The sequence below is a fragment of the Passer domesticus genome, chromosome 5 (assembly GCF_036417665.1).
Source record: "Passer domesticus isolate bPasDom1 chromosome 5, bPasDom1.hap1, whole genome shotgun sequence".
NCBI lineage: Eukaryota > Metazoa > Chordata > Aves > Passeriformes > Passeridae > Passer > Passer domesticus.
The window spans coordinates 77,954,410-77,978,812 of NC_087478.1; the positions used below are offsets into that span (position 1 = coordinate 77,954,410).

At 40.6% G+C, this 24,403-nt stretch overlaps 1 protein-coding gene across 8 annotated transcripts in view; it reads left to right on the forward strand.

The window, feature by feature from the left end:
* The window catches only part of CACNA1C (calcium voltage-gated channel subunit alpha1 C), a 453,063-nt gene that overhangs the window by 255,636 nt on the left and 173,024 nt on the right, over nt 1-24,403 (forward strand). For all 8 annotated transcript variants that reach the window (XM_064421276.1, XM_064421282.1, XM_064421281.1 and 5 more), the window contains exons 4-5: nt 4,349-4,488; nt 11,434-11,573. In XM_064421276.1, coding sequence (XP_064277346.1) covers nt 4,349-4,488; nt 11,434-11,573 — 280 coding nt within the window. The remainder of the gene's footprint in view (nt 1-4,348; nt 4,489-11,433; nt 11,574-24,403) is intronic.

A 24,403-nucleotide genomic window follows, 5' to 3' on the forward strand; every position in this document is an offset into this window, starting at 1 on the left:
ATTACTGTTCCAAGGAGCAATGATGTTGCTATCTCCTTTCAGTCCCACAGATGTAGTGCTCAGCTCTCTCCCTCCCTGTCAGCAGGGAACTCTTTCAGAGAGAAATACCAATATTTTTTTTAGCTTGGCTTCTAAAATTGTACTGAATTGGCTTCTCAGAGGAGTTGGGATGATGGATACTTTGCAGTGCTGTGTCCCTTGGGAGATCGAAACACTGGGCTGTGGTCTACCTCATCTGTGAGAGCAAAGCTTCAAATGAGCAATCAAAAGTGCAGATGCCCATTTAGCAGAGAAAAATTCATTGTTCTGTGGCTGCTGAGGGTGAGAGACAGTCCTGTCACTTCTAACCTGCGGCAGGGAGTGGCTGAGTCACATCTCTGTCCTCTCTGGGCAAGGTGGCATCAGAACTGGGGCTGCAGTCCAATTCTGGGGAGCTCAGTTGTGCTATGTCATTACTGAGTTATGCTCTGTTCATAAATGCTCTTTAGTTTTATAGTATAGGAAGAAAAGGGGACGCAAATTATTTAGTAGGCTTTTCAAATTCTTCTTGAGTCTGAGCAGGAGTGGCTTTCTGAAATGGTCCTGGAGCAGCTGCACTGTTTAATCTCAGCAGTATTTTTCCTTCAGTTTTACACCCTGAAATCATTAATTTAAGTGCAGAGGATCATAAAATCTATCCTCAGCTCAACATTCTGTATCTTATGTTAATTTCAGAACCTTTTATAGAATTTTATTTTTTTATGGATCTTTCCACCTTTGCTGAAGAACTGTAAGGAATTTATTCAAACAGCTTGTATTTGCATATATGTATATATCAATGTATAGATGTATATACATGCATGTGTGTGCAATACTTTGGCATATTATTACCCCCATAACAGGGTTCAACAAGCAGCATTTATTACAATAACAAAAAGTGTCTGTATTCCCATAGGCATCTTTAGAGACAGAAAAGGTATGAGGTTCCTAAACCCAGCCAAATGGAACATGTTAGTTATTGATATATTGTCTGCTGTGTACAGCACTAAATATTTTTAAAATATTTATTTTAAAAAAAAAAGTTGTTCCAGAATTTTCCCAAGTCTTTTCTTTCACAGACTTCTTTTGCTGGCACAAGCACAGGTATTTCAGTGAAATTCATGGAGTGGAAAGGCTGTGCTGGCCTGCCCAGTGCTGTGGCTGTGCAGCACAAAGCCAGACAGAGCTGGCAGCAGCGTTTGTCCCCGGGGGCCAGTGACAGTGTCTGCTGTTAAATTGCTGGGCATGGGATCAGCCTCAGGCCTTCCACTCCACCTGTTCTGCCCACCTGCTTCTGGTGGGACCTGGAGCTGTTCAATGAGTGGGTGGCCGCCTCCACATCCCCTTGTACCCATCCCAGCTGTGGCTACTAAAAGAGGTTTTAGGGCCTGCAGCACTTTGTCATGATCCTGGGTGTGTTTATGGAGGCAGATGAACAGAGTGTGCAGGGCAGCCTCAGATGCAGGATGAGGAGTAGTTTGGCCATTTTTGTGAGAGGGGAAAAAGAGCTTGCCCACAACTGTGCAAAGCCCTTGGCTGAAACACAGAGTGAGAAAGACTAATTATTGGATTGGATTGCCATAAGAGAAGTCTTCATTTCTGTCCTCAAAGGTGTTCATTTGGCACTGGTGAGGCCATGTGCATCTCAGGCACAGCACTCCCTACTCCCATCCCTAGTTCAGGGCAGGTTCTTCCCCCTCAGAGCCCATTTTCATCTTTCTTCAATCTCCATGCTGTTGGGAAGGATGAAAGTTTGACAAGAAAGTCTCACAGATATGGATGCTTGGCAGAAAGATTTTTGAATGTAGAAGCTGAGGAAGGAATAGAAATGAAAGCAAGTTTTGATATAGAAGAAAATAATTGCTGAGCCAGTCTTACTGGATGGCAAAGGCTATGTTAGTTAGAAGGGGGTTTTTATGACTTAGGGCAAAGGATAAACCCACCTCAAACAAGAGGATGTTTTTACCAAGCAGAAAGATAGCACAGGCAAACAAGTCAGCAGATGCTGCAAGTAGAAAAAGGGTCTCAGAATTTTCCACTGCAAGAAAACTGAAAAACAACTTCTAGTTTAAACTGTAATGTACCAACTTTTACTGATTGGAGAATAGTAACATGCATATGGTAATTACAGTAGTTATGACAGGCTATAGGTAAAAATTAAGGTATAGATTGGTTCCACTGTATTAAGATGCTGAGCAAAGAAAAGTCTATAATGCATTTGTAACCCAAACTAAAGGGTCTCCAGGCCTGTCTCTCAGCCTACAGCTGAGAGCTGTAGGCACAAGCTCTGTCACCCACAGCCCTGGACTGCTGTAACGTCTTGGATACAAGAAAGTGCATTTGGAAGAGCTGCCTGAGGTCCTGCATCCCTCATTTTGGCTCTTACGCCATGCAGGCTTACCTTGTCCTTGCAGACATGGGGCATTGCTCCATGAGGCAGAGCTCCCATGAGCTGTCTGTGTGGGCTCGGGCCATTTTGGTAGAGCCATGAGGTAGCACAAAGAGTCAGGGCAGTTTGACATCCCATCACGGGGTCATTTTGCATTTATTTTCATTTTTGTTTGCGAGATTCCACAATAGGTGGTCCTACTTTACAGATGTGTGTGTGGAGATGGATCATTTGGGTTTGTTCGGTGTGATTTGTGTACCAGTACTCGATCAGTTCTCAGCTGCACTGGAAGGAGAAGGCCACTATGTCATCCCTTCATGGAGCCATCATGGAGCTCTTTCCTGTGCTCAAGCCCCTGGTTGGACTCCTGGTTGCAAGCACTTACTGTTTGTAGAGCTGGGAACATAGTATTGTATGCTGTTGTTTCCTTTTCTGAGTTCAAGGGAAGGGAAATCCTTGGTGTGCTGCTGTGGCTCCATCTGGGACAACGACAGACAAATCCTCTGCTGTGGGTGTGTTCAAAAGCTTTACTACTGGATCAGATAACTGCAGAATGACACTTTTTCTTTTTTTAGGCATTCCTTGTGCTAAGTACTGGGGGATACTGCAGGCATTGGGAAAGCATTATCTGAGGAAAACCAGCAATATTTTAAAGCAAAAACATGTGCCTGCTACTGTCAGATGGAGTTTCTCATATTTTAAAATATCACGTTAATGTAAACATGCAGATGAACTAGCAATTGCTTTTTTTTTTTTTTTTCAATCTGCAGGCTTCTTGTGAGCTGTTAATTACCCAGAGCTGAATGGAAGATATTCGAATGGGCAGCTGTCAAATGATGGAACTAATTTTTTTGTAATCCTGCTCATTCTATATTGCTGTATAATATGAAAATGTCATACAGCAATTTGAAGCAGAAAAGAAAAATAGTGACCTGTCTGACTGTTGTGCTGGGTATCCCTTAAGATATGTCAGGAATGTCTAGGATGTTTTAATTTGCATTTATCTCAGATTTTATTTCTTCAGTGTGAACTTCTAATGACTTTGTAGTTTAACCTTGTAAGGACTTTGTCTCCTTTTTTCTGTCATCTAGTTTTCATGTACTTCTCTCCCACTCAGCTTGCCATGCAGCACTTGTGTAGTGATTACCTAATGCTGCAGTTTCCCTCCTACTTAGGTGGAGATCCCTACCATTTCTGCAATACTGCTATCCTTATTCCACACTGGGGCTAAAAGCCCTGAGGATGAGAGATGGTGAGCCTGACTCCAAAAGCCTGCTTTTTTGTCCTAAATCAGGCTCTACTGTAACTGGAAGTGCCTTTGTTTGGATATGCTTAATTGCAGCCTGCATTTTGCAGGGATATGTACAATTCTGACAGAATGACTAAAAGCCTGTAGCGTTAGTCAGCCTGATCTGTGAATCACTTATCACCAATATTCAGCCTACTTATTCCCCAGCAGCAGAAAAGGGAATCCCAAAGAAGGCTCAGTTTGACATGCACATCAGCCTCAGGTGGGCTCCTCTCAGTTTTCCCCATCTCTCTCCACAGTGTTGCATGCAGCAATGTTTCCTCTCCAGAGGCAGAAGAGGGCTGGATGCAGTACCCCCTTGATGGCTGAAAATATTTGCCCTGAGGGCTGGGAACATCCTGCTGACCCTCTCCCTTCCTGCTTTGCACAAGCCTGTTCAGGGGTCAGTCCCTGCCAAGAAAAGGGCAGCAAATTTCAGAATAGAACTAAAATTTACTGCCCCTTGTACTGTCAGAGTACCTGCAGGCCATGCAAGGCTGAGGAGCAAAGCAAGTTGAGAGTGGGAGGTTCACCCTGGTGGCAGCCAGTGAGCTGGAGGCTGCAGGGGTGGACTAGGACAAAAGAAAACATCCTGCTCTGTGATTTGTTACTCACACTAACCAGTATCTCTCTTGTTCTCTTGTCTTCCCCAGGAACGAGTGGAATATCTCTTTCTCATAATTTTTACAGTGGAAGCATTTTTAAAAGTAATAGCATACGGACTTCTCTTTCACCCCAACGCTTACCTCCGCAATGGCTGGAATTTACTAGATTTTATAATTGTGGTAGTAGGGTGAGTACCAACAACTTGTTTCTCAAGGCACTGTCCACATGGGGATACTGGCAACCTTTGGGATCACGAGAGTGGGTCAATGCTTTGTTACATATGGCTGATGTTAGACATTGCTGTCCATCCTGCTCCTCTGGCAAACACCGTTTTAATGGTTTGCAAGACAGGGAAATTAAACTGCTCTTTGGGAGCCAGAGGTAAGAAAAGAAAGCAGTCCAAAACTGTTAGATAAAGTCAATTGCCCGGATGTGCTTAACTGCAAGAAAATGCATTTGGTTTTAAATCTGTATGAATTTTAAAAAATAATATCTAGGTAATCCCTTAATGAAGATTAGGAGTTTGATGACAGATAAGTCATCAAACAGACAGATAAATGCTGCCATATTGTGAACTTTTGCCAATGCTTCTCATTCTGGAAGATGGAAGAAAAATTGAAATCCCAGATTTTCCTACTTACAAACAAAAATAAGTTCCTCAGTTCAATTGCACTGCTCAGCTGGTGATTTCAACACTTTTAATTTTGACCCTTTTAATCTCTTAACCTTTTAAAGACTAGTTTTACTGTTGTAGATCAAATTGTAACTTTGAGCTGCTACCTTTCTAATTCACTTATTCCTCTCCATGTTTTTCAAGTTTGGCATTTAATTTGTTTGAATAAAAACAAAATAATATATGTGCTTTTTCTGCCTAAGAGTTAGAGATAAGCAAGAGATTGGAATTGTGGTTGTTGAAGGGAAGAGGTGAAGGATAAACTACCTCTGAATACAAAGGGAACAAGGATTTCTTTGCCTGAATAATTTGTCCCATCCTCCCACCACTCCATTGTTAGCGAATTTCATCGCCCACAAAAACTTTTAGTCTTTTCACCTCTTTACCAAGGAAACCCTGCATCAGTTCCTAGGGAAAATGTCAAAAGGGACACTCCTAGTCATCAAAACCCCCTCACCATTTCTGCCCCAAACCAATCTGCCTTCCTGACCATTTTTGTGCTGGCCCCAAAATATTTAATCAGCAAAGTGCTGTGTGCTTCCCAATGCCTCCCACTTCCCATCAGCATGGATAAGAGTGGGTAGAAGGAGAATTCCCAGTGAGGGGGAGGGAGAACAGGCTGAAGCCTATTCTTAGTCTCAAGACCTCTCTGCCTCCACGTGGGCATAAAGCTTGTCCTTACAGCAACGCCCATTGTGCTTCTTCTTTTTTCCTACCCACAGACAGAGGATCCCTTAGCACGTCAGTACCTGAAAACTGGAAAATCCCCACCCCCTCCCCTGGTAATGATGTCCAATTCCATCATTGGTTGTGCCTTTGAATGCTCTCAGATATCTCACCTGTTTGGAAATTGCTGCCTAAGTTGAAGAAAGATTGAAGAACAAAACTCCTGTGAATGTGATTATTCCCTCTTCATTTTTATGAGAGAGGCATTTTAAAGAGAGGACACATTACCTCCTCTTTTTCCATTGGATGTGAGACAGCAGGACTCCAGAAATCACTGAGCAGCATTATATCTAGTTTAAGTACAGTCCTTTTCAATTTTCCTACGAGGGCAGTTAATCAGCAGGATGATATTCAGGCTGAAATTAATTCCCTTGCCAATGACAGAAGCTGCAGCTCTCAGCTCCTCTATCTGCTTTTGCCTCCAGCAGCTCTTAGTCACTAGATGGGGAACAAAAACTGTAGCTGGGGAAGGATTACATGCGTATAATAAACATGGCCAAGACCCCAAGGTCTCTGTTAAATAGCAACAATCTCAAGTGACAGATTCCACTTCAAGGCCAGATGGGTTCCTTTGATGTTTATCTGTTTAAACTCACTGGTACAGTACCACAGCCTAGGCTGGTGTGCTGCTTTTCCTCTCCACAGCCCCTCTGCAAAATCTACTTGGTGATACTATCTGTTCCTCTCCTGCCCTGTCTTCTTTTCCTAGGGGCTGCCTAAAATCCCTCAGTGACATTATGTTTAAACTTCAGTGTATTTGAATATTTTGCCAGGAAGGAAGCCCCACGGAAAAGGTTTTAAATAAATTTGGAAGAGAGAGAGGAAGGAGAAAGAAGAAAGCAAGTGCTGATAACAACATTTCCTTGTGGTTCCTTTTTCTACCTATTGATGGAGCTATGGGAGAAAGCTGAGTAATTTGAACACTGGGACAGAGGGCAGAGAGATTTATTTGGTGTGTGGGGCAAAGGATGGCATGACTATGGTAATTGCCATTTGTATTTGCTCTGCCTTACTAATTATCTTCATTTTCAAAGATGACTGCCCTTGCTACAAAACATAAGCTAGGTGAGAAGCACTTCTTCAAGTACTGTTGCAAGTTAAAGGGGAAAAAAAAAAGAGAGGGAGACAAATTTTAGATCTTTCAAATCCACCCATACTCAGTTCACCACATATAACTTCAACAGATAATAATAGCACATCTGGCTTCCTTTACCTTAAAATGAACTAGTCAGTAGAGTAGGAGGAAAATGGACATGTGTAGGAGCAGGTATAAATTTGAGAGGGGAGTCACAGTTCCTGTAAAATTGTTTATAACAATGTGCCTGTATACTTTCCCCTGCCTTCTGAAGGTAGGTCCCCTGGTGTCCAAGGGGATTTTAGAGTCAGTGATTCTGACAAGGCCATAGGAATATGCAACAGAAGCAGAGGGAAGCACTGAACACAACTGCTCTGTTTTCTGGTGAAAAGATACATTTTAGACTGTAGGCTTGTAGCAGCTTATCATTCTTGAAGTGTGGGAGACCTGTTTATTCATCAGCTATGTCTTGCAGAGTTTGAATCTGGCTTCTCTTTAAATAGCCTCTGACCTTGCTATAGCAGCACTTGAAACGCTGCTTTGAAGAATGTCTATGTGAGGGTATCAATCAGAGGCTCTACCAACATTATTAATTAATAGCAGAAACCTGACCCTTAAGCTACTCAATGAGGCACAGCCCACAAGCACTAATGGTTAGACAAATTGTCTCACACTTCCTTCATTTTTGCTGCTCCTCTTTAGGAAAACACTAAAACTTTCAGATACCACATTGATGCCCCTTAATATTATGAAATTTCTCTTGAGAGAAGACCAGCTTGACAATATTGTGATGGAAGAATATCTGTCTTTCCTGGCAGTGCTGTGGTTTGTCTGCCAAGCACAGTCATTCTCCAAGGACCTGTAACTACTGCCAGAGAAAAAGGTGTTGTCATTTGAAAGGCAGTATTATAGTCTTACTTGGGAAGGTAAGCAGTGAAGATATTTGGACAAGATCTGAAGTCAGAGCAGACTGGAAAATGTGGTCCCAGTTCCTGTCTTACTGAAGACCTGTGGGGAGTTTCTAGAGGGAAGATCCAAATATTTTCACACTCACAAATCACAGGTGAACTGTAAAACACTGTGAAAAAAACCCTTATGTTTTACTTTGTTTTATACCTAAGAGGATTTTTTTCAGCTATGTTTTTATGCTGATTTTTTGCCTTAGAAATATCAAGGCCTCTGCTTTCTTTCTATATTTTGGAGGCCCTTGACAAGTTCATTTTTTTATGCTATAAAAATCACAGTGTACTCCCCACAGAGGAAGAGATGAAGAGCAGGTTACAGCCTTATCATGCTGCTGTTGGGGTCATCTAGCAAAATGAAAACCCTTTTGATATATCAAATGTCAAAAGGGAAATAGAAAAATACAAGAAAAAAACCCCAATGAAGCTAGCTTCTTACTTCACAGGTAAATGTAAAAACCCCAAACAAAGCATGGAGCCTATCCATACATGCATGTGATAAAGATTTGGTTTTCTGCTTTTATAGTTCATGTCTGTCAGATGAATTTAGTTAAGGTGTAGTCATGTCACAAATGAAATCCAGAAATAAAGGTGATGTTAATTGTGCTTCATCAGTGGAAAGTATGATATCCAAGTGAAAATGGGGCATGAATTTGCACTGGCAGAAAGTAGTTAGGTGGAAGTCAATAAGGCTGATGTCTGGTTTTTGGAGGAGGGGAAGTTTAACAGTGAGATTTTCAGTGGCTACAAGAGATTAGCCCTCTTGCCTTTTCTGTACCACCCAAACTCTTATTTCTCTGTCACCCTACACTTGGAGAATGCTAACTCACCTACTGATAAAGAACTGCACCTCACTCCACCATACCTACTGAAAACTTTCCCCAAATGTTTTCTTCAAAGAGCAGGATTTTCTATATAAGATAGAGGGGCTCTGGCCTCATCTTTTGTATCAGTAGTCCAACATCCATCTGGCTGTTTTAGTCTCAGAAAAGCATTAGCTGCAAAAACCAAGAGCATTAGGTAGCTGGACATCAGGGATGTCTACCCATGCCCTGATTGAGGGAAGTGCTGAGGAGAAAGAAGAAAAATTGACAAGATATACTATGAACTTGAAGAGTGGAGTAGAGTTTCAGTAGGCCACACTGGGCACAGGCTAGACCCCAATACAGAAGGCAAAGAGAGTGAAATAAATGAGAGAACTAAGAAGTTGTAATGCATTAGAAAAAAGCAGGATTAGTACAGGGAAGATATAAAGCATGGAGTAAATGCATTAAAGCAGGATTAGCAGGAGTAATGCAATTCGTTTAAATGTAGTTTTTTTTAATGAGGAGCAGCAGGAATTATTGCAAATTATTCCTGAAGTGCAAAAGCAGATAACTGTGGGTACTTCAAAAGAGCACATTTAGCATGCCAGTGCTGGAGCACAAAAATAAGGCCAGCTGGCCTGCAGTGGAGCTGCACTAGCCTGGGAAGGCAGGCTCTATCTCTAGAGGAGTGAGCTGTCCTACTGGTTGTGTTTCTGCTCCTCCTGAACTAATTTAGGACATTGCTTGGGCAGCAGAATTCTGGAGCAGTCTGGTTTGCTCACTGTACAAGTGGCAGCAGAAACAGCCTTGGTGCCCAGTGCCAAGAGCTGCTCTTTGGGAAAGCATGGGGCCAGTAAAAATGGGGATCAGGAAAATGGCCCCCCAGTTTTGCACAATTGCTGACTCAAAGTTCTTTGAGAGTCCTAGTCTTGGAGCTGAAAACCAGTGTTAGAAGCCTTTTTGCAGTAAATTCTCTTTCCTTTAGAGGACCCCAGGAGACTAGGTCTGTTGTATAGGTATGTCACTCATCACCTATTATGGGAATTCTGTGGACTAGCAAGATAGGAGTGTTTGAATGTGAAACAGAGCTCATTGCTAGGGTTTAATCAGTCACTTACTGAAAATACATTAGGCCAAATTTTACCTACAGTGTTTCTATTATGAAGACCAGCAGATAATTGCAACTGTATAATTTGTGTACGCAGCTTAAGAAATACATACATTCCAATAATTCACATTCTTTGCATCAACCCTTGTTTGTCTCTCTCTGTGATATCTGTAGTCAATGCAGTATTTCTCATAGGCTCTGCTTTTTTCTTCTCTGTATCCTGCTTCTGCAACACCTACAAACTCAGCATCCAACCTCCACACACACAGTTTTTCCCATGCTTGTTACCTAGTTGTTAAATCTTTCTGCAATGCTTGAAGTTGAGGCTTTGAATAGATCCAGTTAGGAGTTCCTCAGTCACAGCTGACAAGTTTTATAAGACTCTGTATAGGAATTAAAAAAAAACACCCCCAAACCTGCTTAAGAAAGGAATTTTGCATTTGCAGTTCCCTAATCCAGGTTTTTGTGTGGATTTAGTGCTGGGGGAATCTGTTGATTTAGATGTTTCGGTAGATGAATCTTCATTTTAATATCCAGGGCAAACTCCCTGTGTTTGTGACTCCATCAGTAAGATTTATCTGCAGGCATTGGAGCGGCTGGTTGAGCCATCAGCCACTTCAGTGTCTGCTTGACCCATGGTCTGGGGGCTCTCTGGAATGTGCCAGTCAGGATATGGATGAGATCCTGACAGGGGCACCTCAGACTGCACAGTCTGTGAGAGAAACCATGGCTGTACCCAGGCTTTCTATCTGGACTGATTCTGTCATCCCAGGAGGTTTCTTTCAAGTTGTCTGTGGTACCTCCATGGCACCTGACAGACCAAGGGGTCTCTGCCACTCCCAGGCAAGCCCAAGAGCTCAAACACCCATTTAGGCTGGAACAGCTTTTAACCTCTGCTGAATTTGGCTGGGTTCAAACTGAGGATTTCAAGGCTGAAAGCAATATCATTAGCAAATTCACAAGGAATCTGTTCTCCCCCAAATGCACTAATGTTTTACCAGAAAAATGGAAGCTGCTTCCTGAAAGCTAATTTATTAAATCAAGTTCTTATTAGCAGATAGGGTGAGCCTTCAGGTTTTTTACAGGAGAACATTGCCTTTTCTTTCTTGCTCTGCCTTTTTAAAGGCATTCTGAGTGAGACATCTTCTCCTTAAAGCATCTACTCCTATTAGCCAAGATAAAACATTAAGGTTGGTGTAATAAAACATTCTGATAATAAGACTCCTACAATTTTGCACTCTCCTTAGCCAGTGCATCAGGGGATTTACAAATGGATCCACAAGCACACAGTGTGAGCATACACTCTAACTAAAAACTTGCCCCTTGAAGGGTCCTAGAGTTTACACCAAGTTCTACCTGCAGTGCCATTGGTGAATCTTAATTCTTTGTAAAACAGGTGGCAGATAATTAATGATTGGCTTAATTAAGGGTGATGATTCTCTCCCCCGAGGTGGATTGTTGATTAATAAAGACAGCAAAATGTTGGTAGCCCATAGCTGGCTGCAGGGAGCCACGGAGGAGCAAGAAGGAGGAGCTTTTTGTCGTGTTTATGTCTGCTGCAGAAACAAGTGTTTTGCAAATGGTATAGACATCCCCAATAGGCTGTTGCATATGGGAGAAGAGTCTGTCTCTCCTCCACCATATGGGAACGTCGACAGAGAGGTGTGACACCCTTCACAGGTCTGTGAGATACTTTGGGTGGTATGATGGTGATGATCTCTGTTCCTGCTTAGCCCAAGCCTTGCTGCCTGCCTACAGATCGTTTCCTCTTTCTTTTTGCAGGCTTTTTAGTGCAATTTTAGAACAAGCAACCAAAGCAGATGGGGGGAATTCAATAGGAGGAAAAGGTGCCGGATTCGATGTTAAAGCACTGCGGGCTTTCCGAGTATTACGTCCACTACGGCTGGTGTCTGGAGTTCCTAGTAAGTAATACCACTGTTTTCTTTCCAGCTGTGTCTCTGGTGTGACATGCAGCAGGGGTGATTTTTGTAACAATTTTGAAGACAGAGCATGATACAGGTTATTTTTGGTGTGTGGGGGAAGACTTTTTTCAAGTGTATGTATTTGTGAAAAGCGTGACATTAATCAAAGGATGACCAAAGCAGAGCTGAAAAGGAGTGGAAGTCTCATGGTATGTCAGTCTGATTGTGCAACCTTTTTAAATAATGAAAGGAGAAGATCCAGAGGGTTTGTGATTTCAAGCATGAAATCCTTTAAATGGTGAAGTTAATATTATCAATTCTTGACTTTGATGGAAATTCAATGTATGGTCATGTGTGTTGATTTTAGAGGGAAAGGAACTTTTTCATTAAAATTGCATTTTCTTCTTTGTATGTGGTATTCAGATCAAGAGAATTGGGAACAGTTTAGAAGTAACAGAATACAGGAAAATTACATACTCACCTTCTCTGTTAGTCTGATTTGCTTAAATTATTTGTAATGCCTCTGAGAAAGTCCTCAAGCAGCCTTTGATAGTCTTTCATCCCTTTTTTTGTTTGCAATGAAGCTATGAGTAACTAAGTCTGGTAGTTCCATTGTGGAGGTGGAATATGGACATGACAATGTGGGAAAATTATATAATTTGGCTTGAGAGTTTGTTATGGATGGGACCTGTTTACCTTATGGAGAGAGAGGTGGTTGCAAACTGTCATTAGTTTCCATGATTATAGCAAAGAGAGATGTAGTGAGCAGAAAATGAGTTAATCTTCTCCAGAATAGCTGTAGGGAGCACTTTGTTTATTTTTATTTGAGGATCTTGCGAGACTGGTATCTTAAAGTACTTCTAACCTTAGTCATGCAAAAACCTTGAGGTGAGTTGCCATAAAGTCTGTGGTATCAGTTGTTCTGATGCAGACTGAGCTTGGCTGTGTGCTTAGTGCTCTTGGAGAACTTGAGGAAGCTGAGGAAACCAAGCCCAACACAGTTCATATCCGATTTCAATCCCAACACAGACTAACAGTCCATTTGTGAGTTTTCTCATCAAAGAGTATTTAATTTGTACCTGAACAGAGCCAGGGAGCCTGGTGCAGACTAACAAACACTTAGTAAACAAAATGCTAATGCAGTGTGAAGCAAGCAAACCACCAAGTTCACCTGACAAGATAGCCTCTGTTAATCTTTCTGGTTCTGACTAGGGACATATTTGTTAAACCAGGCTTCTTGGGGGCCAGTGTGGCTTTAAAGAGTCTATTAAGATCTGTACTTAATGTAGCCTCAATCTTGACTGGGCATTTTTTAATTGTACAAATGCCTGTTGATTAGCCTAGAATAGATGTTATCGCATCCATATGTATTAGAGCATAACTTTTCTCATGAGGCTTTTTAGATAAGATTGCCTAAGCTAACCATAAATAGCACACTACAGGATTACATTCTTACATAAGTTTAGTGCGGAGGTTTAGAAGCCAAGTCTCAGGTCCCATTCAAGTTCTGTCCCTGAGGCATCATAAACACCAGTGGGTGAGTTACCAACATTGCACTTGCAGTGTTTTGCCATTTGTAAAGAAATGCTTTTTTGCTTCCTTGCCCTTCCAAAATGCAGAAGGCTTTTCCCCCTGTAAGGAAAAAAAAAACAGCACAGATTTGTCCTAAAATTACATGAATGTAACATACGCTGCAATTCCTTCTCACTTAACAGACTCTGTATGGAAGCAGCAGCTCTTTAGTAAGAGGGGATCCTCTGGGTCACTGGCAGCCACCTTCTGCATGGAAATTCCAACATCTGCTGCTTGGCTTGAGGTCCAGATATAACTACCGCTGTTTGGAAAAAAAGTGTGTAAAGCACAATGATTCCTATAAAACAAATTTTTGAAACACATGGTGAATTTTTGCATGCAAATCTTAAACTCATTAGAATTGTTCTTGGGAAATAGCTTGTCTGAGGTGGAGAGATTGGCTTGCAGCATGGAATAATTTCTTCTGAGTCACAAGGAGTTTATGGGGATATTTTGTCTCTGGCTCAATCCATAGGAAATAATCCAGTTTAAGAGGGACTTGTTTTGTATTCAGGTTCATGCATTTAAAGACCTGTCTCAGCATATAGAGAGTTTCCACATAAGGTTGATTTGAGGTGGAGGAAAGACATATTAATTGCCATCTGAAGTAAATCACTGGTGTCTGCATTTTGCAGATTGAGAGCTGGAAAAAAAAGTTCAAGATTTAACACTTCCAGAAGTGGCTTCTAATTATTTATGTCTCCTATTGGCTACCAGTGCAAGACATTTAGGTCAACACAACAATCCAACAGCTCCAGATGGATGGATAGAGGATATTAAGAGCTCTCAGTCCCTTTTTCCCAAGTTCCATGCATGCTTAATTCCTGGACTTGGCTGTCTCTTGCCAGTGAATATCTCAACCAAGAAATGGGGACTCTCTGTGCAGTAAGTGGTTCATGTGCAAGCAAAGCTGGCTCACCCATGGGCAGACAAGCGAAAAGGTACCTTTGACAATCTTTGTTAGGATCAAACTGTCCAAGGCCCCAAATTACGTTAGTGCCTCCTAAAATCAAAAGGGTTTGAGATCATGAGTTCAACAAAGCCTGAAGACCACATCTGGATGGTGGTTGTGGGCACATCAAAATTTCATAATCTTTAAGAGAACAGATGACACTTTTATGCTTTGTGGTTGTGTGGACATTCACAAGACCACTTGTCATAAGGAAGAAAACAGACATTTTGTTCAAAAGATAAGACAGACTTTTTTTATCCATGTCACAAAAAGCAACTGTACCATCACAGGAGAAGCCTTCAAAGGCACTGAATTCAAAGCCTTTGGGTTCCCAGTACAACTTAAAAAAGTAGTGTTAAGTATTTACACATTTCCAAGAAACTCCATAGGGATCAATTTGGTTTGAGAGAATTTTGTGTGTTAGATTATTTTTAAAAATAGTTTGAGTTCTTTTTCAGAAAACTTTTTTTGAGTGAGGGGTACATTTCTTATGTGTGAGGTGTATGGCAGAGCAGTAGATTAAATACTTCCCACAGCTGTCATCCTAGTCCTGGCCATTGCTTTCTGTACAAAAGAGAGATAATTAAGCAAACTCTTTTTTTATTCCCCCACAACTTTTTCTTAAGTCCTACTGCTCTGGAAAAATGGTCCACACTGAGTCCTTCCAGTCTGGCATTAATGTGTAGATGAATGGTGATTATTTTGCAAAGCACACTGATTATTTAGGTTTCATCATAATAAAGTCACTTTTGAAAATGAGATCTAAGAATGTAGTATCATTGACACACAGGCCAGATTTCACTGCTCACCTATTCTGTTACTGTCATATTAACACAATTCTTGCTGTGCACACTTTATTTTGGTTGCTAAAAGAACTTTACTGCTGGAGTGCCAAAGCAGTCTCCTTGTAAGGAAAACTTCACAGGTGTTTTAGAGCACCTGTCTTAATGTGTGGCATTAAGATCAATATAGTGATTTGAGAAAGGAGAGAGAAGGAAAACAATTCCCTTGATGGACAAAGTAGACAAGTGCAAAATCAGCATGTCTACCTAAACTTAATCACTTTAGTGTCTTGGAAACTCACCCAGTAACTCCTTTGGCAGGAGTGTAAAGTATTGTAAAGCTTTCTAGAGACAGAATCAAGTCAGCCCTTTTGTGCCATGAGTTTTCTGTTGATTACTCTTCTCTCTTGATTTTATGTTATTACATATTTTAAAACCTGTTTTAAACATTTTGTGGTTCAGGAGGGCAAAAAGAAACATCCAATTGGGCAATGAAGAAGCATGATCCAATTAAAGAAGAAAATCACTCCTGACTATTGGAAAGGGCAATGAGTTACTCCTACGCATGCTAGCTCATGCTCTTTTAATTTATAAAATTCCATTTCTATCACCTTTATTCATGCTGCTCAATTATACCACCTCATACATTCTGTTCATTCTCTTTATGTTGTACTTTGTCTTAATGTAAGTGCATTTTTGCCACTGGTTATTGTCTACCTGATATTTGCCAGATTTAATTGATAAGCTCTCCTAGACAATTTGGAAGTCATATGATTTGAGTAGCTGCTGTGCTCCATATTTGTGTTTTGAACAAGATTCTCTGCTGACAACACAGATTTATGTGGGCAGAAGACCTTGCTGCTCTTAATGAAGCTAGAGAGGAAACCTGACTGTTCCACTGGAACAAAAACTTGCTGTGATGTCTCTCTTAATTTAATTTTTTTTAAAACCACAGAATGCTATGCCTGTGATGTGTTCAAGCTTCACTGGAGTCTTGTAGCAGGAGCGTTACTCAAAGGCAGTGTAGGTGCCTCTAGCACCACTACTTACATGGTCTGCTGGAGATGCAGCAATTGTATAACAGGGAAAGAGAAGGATGAGCAAAAGGACCTGAGCCAAACCCTCCCCATGGCAATGCAATGTCCTTCTGTTAGTGACACAGCAGCATGTAACTGGCAGAGTACATTTTTGAGTTAAATAAGACCAGAATTTTCATGTGTGGAATGCCCAGAGATGACTACTTTTTTGTGTATTTCAATAATTAACTAGAACACATACTTTTTGAAAATGATGCTTATGTTTAAGTCCATGATTATTACTCTGAGTTTATGAGAAAATTGGGCACCTTCAGACAAGGTGGATGAAATATTTAGACATTTTTAGATTTTGGTCTCATTGCAATTAGTAATCTGCCCTGAAATGCTCTATTAAAATGTATAATGCTTTCTCAGTCTCAGCAGTGTTCTCTACCCCATATTTATTGCAGTGTTTTCTCATTGCCACAGTCATCTTCTATCCTCATCCCAAACTCTCTGGCACTGATCAAAATATTTTTTGAGCTTTGTAACAGGTAGGAAAGTATTCTGCCTTTCCTTGCAATGTCCTGGTAGATCTGAGCCATCCAGATCTGTATATTTGGTGCCACATCCACCACATACAGCAAAGAAGATGAGAAGTAAAATACACCCTGAGGGCTCTGTGTGGAGAGTAATGCATGAGGAAAAGTTTTGCTCATTTGAGAGATGCTGGATTAACAAAGTCACCCAGTTGTCTTTATTGTTAATTTGCTGTATTATTGCATGTGGATGAAACAAGGAAATCACAGGTGTGATAAGACTGGATGTTTTCCTGTTTAGGTGTTTGCGTGTGTGGGATTGCCTAAATATATTGTGTGTACTAAATCACAATCAGGTTTTGGTGGAGAAGAGCAAAAGCTTTGAAATGCTTACAAGATATTGAGGTTATAGTCTGTATTTTCCAATAACGACTTTTCCTAACACTAAGACTGGCAATAGTTTTTCTCCCCCTTTTCAAGAGATATGTTCTAATCTAATAATTTGAAATCACACAGGAATTCTGTCTGTATGGGCTCATAATTCAGCAATACTTCCCCCTGAAAAAAAAAAAAGGGGGGACATTTGTAGCAAAATACAGAGTAACTTACAGAGTTTAAGAGAGCAGAGACATGTCAGAACCACCATGGGAATTTTTCTAATGGAAGATTAAGGAACTGCTGTATCTCATCTTTGATTCCAGGACTTGGAATTTGCTACTGAATGATTTAGTAAATAGTAAAATGGGTGTTTGATGCTTGTTGCCCATAAGCAGAGCTCTTAATGCTGTGAGCTAGAAACTGACACTATAGCAGAGACTTTGTCTTCCACTACACCTGATTTAGAGGTAGTGTACTTAACTGGGGGAACAGGTTCAACATTTTCTATCTTGCATAATCCTTGTGCACCTGTATAATTCTATAAGCCAAATTGAAATTGTTTGTAGATGAAACATCCTCGGACTCTCTTTGCTTGGTGTGTGGAGAAGGCTGGGCCAGTTAGGGAGGATCAAGCACCTTGTAGAGAGCCCAGCTTGTAGAGGCAGGCACTCTGCCTCTGGAACCTGCCATTGTGCCTGGGCTGTGTAAAGCAGGGAGATCAAAATGGTGATGTTTAGCCACCCTCAAACGTTCTTTCCCAGGGAAAACACACTATTCTCATCTGTAGCATGATTCCAACTGGGGTTTGCCAAACCACTTTGCTGGAGGGTGGCGACAGGACCTAGAGCAGCCCTAGATGTTGTCAGCTCTCTCTTTCTCTGTATCTCAATGTGCAGTGGTGAATCCACCCTAGTCCAATCCCAGACTGTGTGGCCTGGGATTGCCCTTCTCCTTCCCAGCCACTGAGACAGCACAGCTCAACCCATTGCAATTATTCCACTTTGCAGCTGTTGAAACAAAGCATGTTCAATGCAATTATCTGGTTTGCATTTGGGATTCTTTTTTATTTTTTTCAGTGCCCAATCAAACTTTTCAACTGTAATTTCTCATTATTTTCTTTTCTGTGAGAGAAAATTAACACTACAACATAGAGTTGAGGAAATAATGTAATTGAGGTAACAAACACAGAGAATTCAAGGAATCCAAAATGACATCTCTTTTGATAACCATGTGGTTTTGAAATATGGCTAAGAAATGTTGAGCCATTGACTGTTTCTATTTGTTGAATAGCAGGTATTAAATCATAAGGAAATGTTAACTGGCATAAGGAAGCCCACTTTTAAAATGGATTTTTAAAATGTATATGCTTCTAGAAAAGTACAGTTGCCAGGGTGTCTTGCATGTGATATGCATTTATTCACTGTCACTGGTGGAGCAAGGGCTTAAATCTGCCCTCCTGAGGTTATGCTATGACCTGCACACCAGGGCAGGACTGTGGCTTGCCTTTGGTGGGAGGAGATAGAAGTGGCCTGATCAGAGCTCCCCAAGTGTGAAAGGTCTGTGTGTAGGAGCTAAAGAATACAGTAAGCTGTACAAGGAGGAAATCCTTATTAGGATCCTTACTTAGCAGTTTACTGCCACCAGACCTACAAGATAAAGATCCTTGACAACACAGGGAATTACTTCATATAAATTTAGGCAAAATTTGGCTTCCAAATATTACTTCTGTCTTAAATTTTGCTGTTGTTACATTAAATAATGTCAGTTTTTGCCAAAAAAACTTCCTTTTCTCTTGAGGTCCAGAAGCTGTAGCAAAGGTGCTCTCAGGCAGATCCCTGAAGTTCTTCATTCTTGAACAAGACTTCTTAACCCTCTGTGCCATCTCTCCAGCGCACAGAGCGCCGTGAGAGGACAAGTTGCACCACCTTTCCCATGTCCTTGCCTTGCTGTTTTTAATCTCAAGTGGCCAATTTGTTTTGCTTTCATTACAAATGGGGAGGGAGTGGATTAGAAAGGCTAGAACAGTCTGAACTAAATGTCCTCATTAGGCTTGTTTCTTCGTAGTTAACTGCAAGCTCTACACATGCTTGCAACTCCTTTATTTACTTAGGTCACCCTTACTCAAGGGAGTAATTTGATTCCAGCCTAGCATCTGCCTTAGGTAAGGATCATCTCTGTGAGTAGGGGTTACACAACCAGGAATCAAAGCCTGCTTCCCTGAGAGGTACAGCCTGCAGAATGATGTCATTTATGGCAGAAGAAGTTAAGTCTGTGTAGCAGTAGCAAAGAGGGGTTCATCTTGCTAAGGATGATTACTCACAGAGGCACGTTGTTGCTCTCATAAAGATTTCTCTCATATTTAAGGAACATCAATGAAAACAGGGAAATATTTATTTGATCTTGTCTATGCAGCTCTTTTAAAAATAACACTGACTACAAATCCATCCAATAACTGCCTCAGCCTGTATCCTACGAGTTACTGTGCATGCAGGCATGATTATTCAGCATGTCTTCACAACAGAAAAAATCCCAATATCGTAATATGGGACCACATCAGAGTGTAGGCAGCCCCAAAAGAAAACAAATTGCATGCTGACATCAAAGAACAGACAGGAAGATAGTAAAAAAATCTCTCTTGGCTTAGTAAGAGAATTTCCAGAAGGGCTCTGCATGGATCAGACATTTCTAGTACCCTTTTTTCATTCTTCAAGCAATGCCCAAAGTTATTCAGATTGGATATAGGGCACAGGTCTGAAAGGGAACCCACGCCACCAAGATGCTTGTCTTGAAGCATCTAAAAATCTAAGAATGCCATCTGCTGTCTCCTCAGAACAGTTTGCATTGTATCTGTACAGGTTGTGGCTAACTGGTGCAAACAGGAACACGTTGGGTTCCCAGTTGCTCACTTGTAATTTCTGGCTGCTGCTGTCACCACACTGGGGAGGGAAGATTTGGCTGTTCCACATCCAAGTAGGAAGGGCATGATCTGCTTTGGGTGTTTCTTACATTCTCTCCCAGATGACACTTCTACTGCATCTGGTGTTGTCCCAAGTTTACAACAAATGTCATGGCATATTTTCATTCCTGAATTTTGCATTGCTTATTAATTTAAGATCTTGTAAGCAAGGATGAAGTCCTTTCATTTAAATTTTCTCTAGTTATTGTGTGTCTATTAATGTGTTGCTGCCCTGACGGGACTTTTTAACTTTCTCATCCTGTCCCAAGGATGTGACTGGCACACACCCTGGGTAGCAGTCAGCTCAAAAGTGGGACACAGGAGAGTTCATAGGCTTTGCTCAGGATCTAAGGTGGTGCATGGATGTTCTACCTCTCTGGTATCATTTGAATTACTTCTGTCTCTCCAACCCTCCAAAAGCCTTGTTGGATGCCTGTGGTCCTTGTTGTGATTTTCACAAAGCATTATAAAAATATCAGCAAAGCACAGAGCAGCAGACCAGTCAGATAGTGCTTTCAACCAGTGAATGCATTTTAAGCCTGCCAATAATTTTTTTTTCAGTGATGGTCTGAATTTATAACAATATTGCAGCTTGTTAGAGTGCTATAGTAGGGGAAAAAATCCAAAAAAACCCACCAAAGCATGAATTAAGTACAGGCAAAGATGAGGAAATAGGTTTTTTTTTGTTTCAATGTCCACATAAATCTATAGGAGAACCTCTCTCTTTAATGCAGATTTCTCTGAAATTAGGTACTGCCTTCTTAGTTCTGTCTGCTTGCTATTACTTTGCTAGATGAGAGCACAGGCATGTTGGCTGGTATGAACAAGTAATAAACTTTTCAGTGCTTAAGATGTTCACTGATGGAACAAATTTGCTGTTTTGATTACGGGGAAGTATGGAAATGACAGCCCACCTAACCTGCCCTGTCTCTTAATGTTTTATCTAAGTTTTCCTTGTGCCAAGGAAAAGGGAAGGAGATCAGACATGTTTCTTAATCTCCCTTTTTTTCCAGAAGCAAATCCAATTCCTGTTTAACACATGTAACAAAAACTTATCCCATATGTGTTTTGCCCTTTGTTGCAACTATTTTTTTATGAGTTGAGAAGCTATGCCTTTTATTTTTTCAGTTTTAGATTATCTTCTGCTGGTTTGCCCTGCCACATCAATCACAATTCAGAAAACATCTGCTAACCCTCTGCAAAGAATCTTTTTTTCAGTTTCTGTACTGCTAAAGCTGCTCAGTTTTACATCAGAAGCATTTTTTGACAGAATGTAGCTCACGGGATAAAAGAAATAGAAGAAATTATAAAAATTCTATTTTTGTCACTTCTTTCCATAGGCCTTACTAAATGTTGTTTTCTTTAGCAGTGGAAATGGCTATAGAAATTCAATTTCTTTGCAGGATTACAAAACATCCTCTCTAAACTTTTTTCAACCATCTCACCTTTTAACCATACACCCTCCTTGCAGAGGGCTGAGGCAGTAGTGTGAGAACTGGGGCATATCAAATGTTATACATCTTAGAAGTATAATCTGTTGGGGATGGTTATTTTCTATTATTGCTCACACATTAAGCTAGCAGCCTGTCTGACATTTCTCTCTTTTTTTTTTTTCCTTTTTCTTTTTTTTTTTTTTTTTTTTTTGCATTGATGGGTTTGGTAATTGGTTGGGGATTTTTTTTTTTCCTGCAGTAAGTTGTTCAGGACTTTTCTACAGTTGGCATTTTCTTGAAGGTTGTTGCTGTATATTGGCTTTTATTTGTACTGGAAATTACCAAAGGATAGGTTTCCTTTTAATCAGGTTTGATGTCTTAATCAGTAGTCAAATCAATACATTCAGGTATGAAAATACACAGACTTTACAAAGGCTTGTTCTAAATCTAACAGTTTTGGTTTTTAATATGAACTGCACCCAATGAAAGAATTTAGCATTGAGTCTCACCCTTCCCCTCACAATACAGGTGAAAAATTAAACTCAAGCCTTTAGCCCACCTTTTGCTTTTCATATTCCAGTGCTCAGATTATTTCACTTTAAAACTTTGCTTTGGAGGAAGTCAGATTACTCTCAGATTTATATTTGTAGATTTCTGTATCTGTTAAGAATTTTATTTAGCTGATCAGATTGCAGTAGGAGAACCTTATGATTCCCCCTTGACAGCTTATTATATGTAAAAGGAAATTGAAAAAGATAAATGTTTAGTTCCAGTGCATTCTAGCAACACATACACAATCTGTACAAAAGTCCTTTGAACTGAGCAAGTTGTAAAGAGAGTTCCAAAGAAAGCAAATACCAATAAAGAACCATTCTTTCTTCTGAAAAATACAACTTTGTGAAAATGGCAACCTTTAATTTTTTTGTCCAAACATACTGGGGCTGCCTGGTGAGCTAAAGGAGGTTTTGCTTATTATGTCAGAAAGCTTTTTTTTCCCCCAAAGCATTTTATTATCTGATGTGTTCAGGAAGAGTTTTAAGTCTAATCAGGTTTATAAAAATCGAAAGCAACAGTCTCACTAATGTGGAAGAAAGAAAGCTGGAGTTTTGGGTATTCTGAGATGGGACTGATTAACCACTGAGTTAAGTCCCTAAATCCACTCTTTGTTCTTAAAACTAAGAGTCAGAGTCGCTCAGATTTGTCTGGCCATGTCTTTTTTTTTCAGTTGTTTAGGAAGAGAAAACAAATCCCACATGTGCACCAAGACAGTAACACAGCAAAGATCACACATTGTGGGGTTTGCATCAGCTCTTTAATTACCTGATCAGGCATCTTTCTATTGTTGGGTTCTCAAAATTCTCCTAGAAACCCTCCATGACAGTGATTTGAAAACGCCCCACTGTGTCTCTCCAGGGCTCAGTCCCATCTGTGCTCATTAAGCACTATCCCATCTTGAGAGCTTGGGTCAACTTTCCTCTCCAGGGCTATACAACTTATTATTTGTCACATACAGTGCTCTACTTCTATGCAGTCATCTAAAGACCAAGTTTTAGATTTTATCCAATATTTTGTTGTAATCCTTCTATCATGAGAAGTTCAAACTTTGTGTAGCTCATAGTAAGCCACTTGTTGTTTGCTGGAGCGTTTAACCTGCAAGATCAATTTCTTTCATCAATATATTTTTCTCCATGTACTAAAAACCAGTAATCTTATAATCCCTGGCTGGACTTCTATATTTACAGAATCCCTGTTAACATTTGTTAACTTTTAAGCTTTTGCCTTTTCTAAACCTGTTCACAAGTGATGAGTTAAAACATCTGGAGAAGGACATCAAACAAATAAAATACTCTTTATTATTTATAATAGAGAAAGGAGACTTATGCCCACTTACTTGAGGAATTCTGTCAATAAACTGTAAAAAACGTTAACAATTTAATAAAGGTGTTTGTAACCAAAATGTCATTAATCTTCCACTCAAATGATTGAGACCCAATTGCTTTGAAGCCATTTCTGCTGCCATGAGGCTTTAGCACTTCCAGGTTTTCAAAGTTCCTTGTTTGCAAAACTATTTCCATAGGACATATATTAAGGCATGTTTTTTAGAGCTGCATACAACAGCATTTGCCATCCTGAAACAAGGATTTTCCATCATTATCTCAGTTCAGAGGTTGTTTACCTCTTGGCTTGGGTTTTGTTTTTTATGTTCACCTGACCAGACTGAGGACAGTACATCATGTTGGCATATTCCTTCCCAAGACTTCTGACTGAATCCAGTGGCATGGGACTAGACCAAAATTTCCCCTTGTAAATGTTGTTCCCTGTCACAGCTGTGCTTGCATATGGAGAAATTTTAAAAAATAGAAATATGATGGGTCATTTCACAGAGAGCTGGGGAAGTCTTTGGGCCAAATTATCTTTGGGTTTGGATGGCTCTGTAGGAAGAGGAGCCAAGAAAAATCTTCCTTTCTGTGGTCCTTCACAGTGGTTAAGAACAGGTAAAACCTTTACAGTGACCCCATGAACAGTTTGCTCAGTCTGTGATCATCCTGTCAGCAGAAAATCAAAGCTATTTCCTGGGAAATAGTGACAGCTGATCCTTGCTGGCCTAGGAACTGCCAGGGCTCCTGAAGGCTCTTTACCTGCCTTAACTTTAATCCATCTTTAGAAGTCTTGTTCTGGCAGAGAGTATTTGACCTCAACCTCCCCTCTTTGTGTAAGACTACTTGGCAGCACACTGTGGTCTTTGTTCAAAACAGCATTGGAGTTTGCTCACTGAACTTCATTTTAGTTTTGTCCAAGATGGCCTTTTTTTTCTGGAATGTCGAATTTCCTGTAGGCATTTGGTTGCTGCTTTTCTCTCCATGTTCTTCCTCTGTATTCAGGTAGCTGCATGGGAGGGACACCACACCATTTTTGGGTTTGAGTTTTTACATTTAAAGTCTGAAGACCTTGCCTGGATCTCATCCTCAGCTGAACTGAGCTAAAATCAAATGGTTAGAGAGTGAGGCTGAACTTGCAGGAGCTACCTCTTATGTTGGAACTGGAAAGATGAAGAAAATCTTTTTAGCCATAAAGCAACTTTATAAGTAAGTGGACGCTTCCATACTTTGAACAAAAGGCTACTAAAAAGTTAAAGCCCCCCAGGAGGAGAGAGGGATGTTTCTGTGAGTGGTACTAGAGGTCTCTTCCAGCAGAGTCCAGG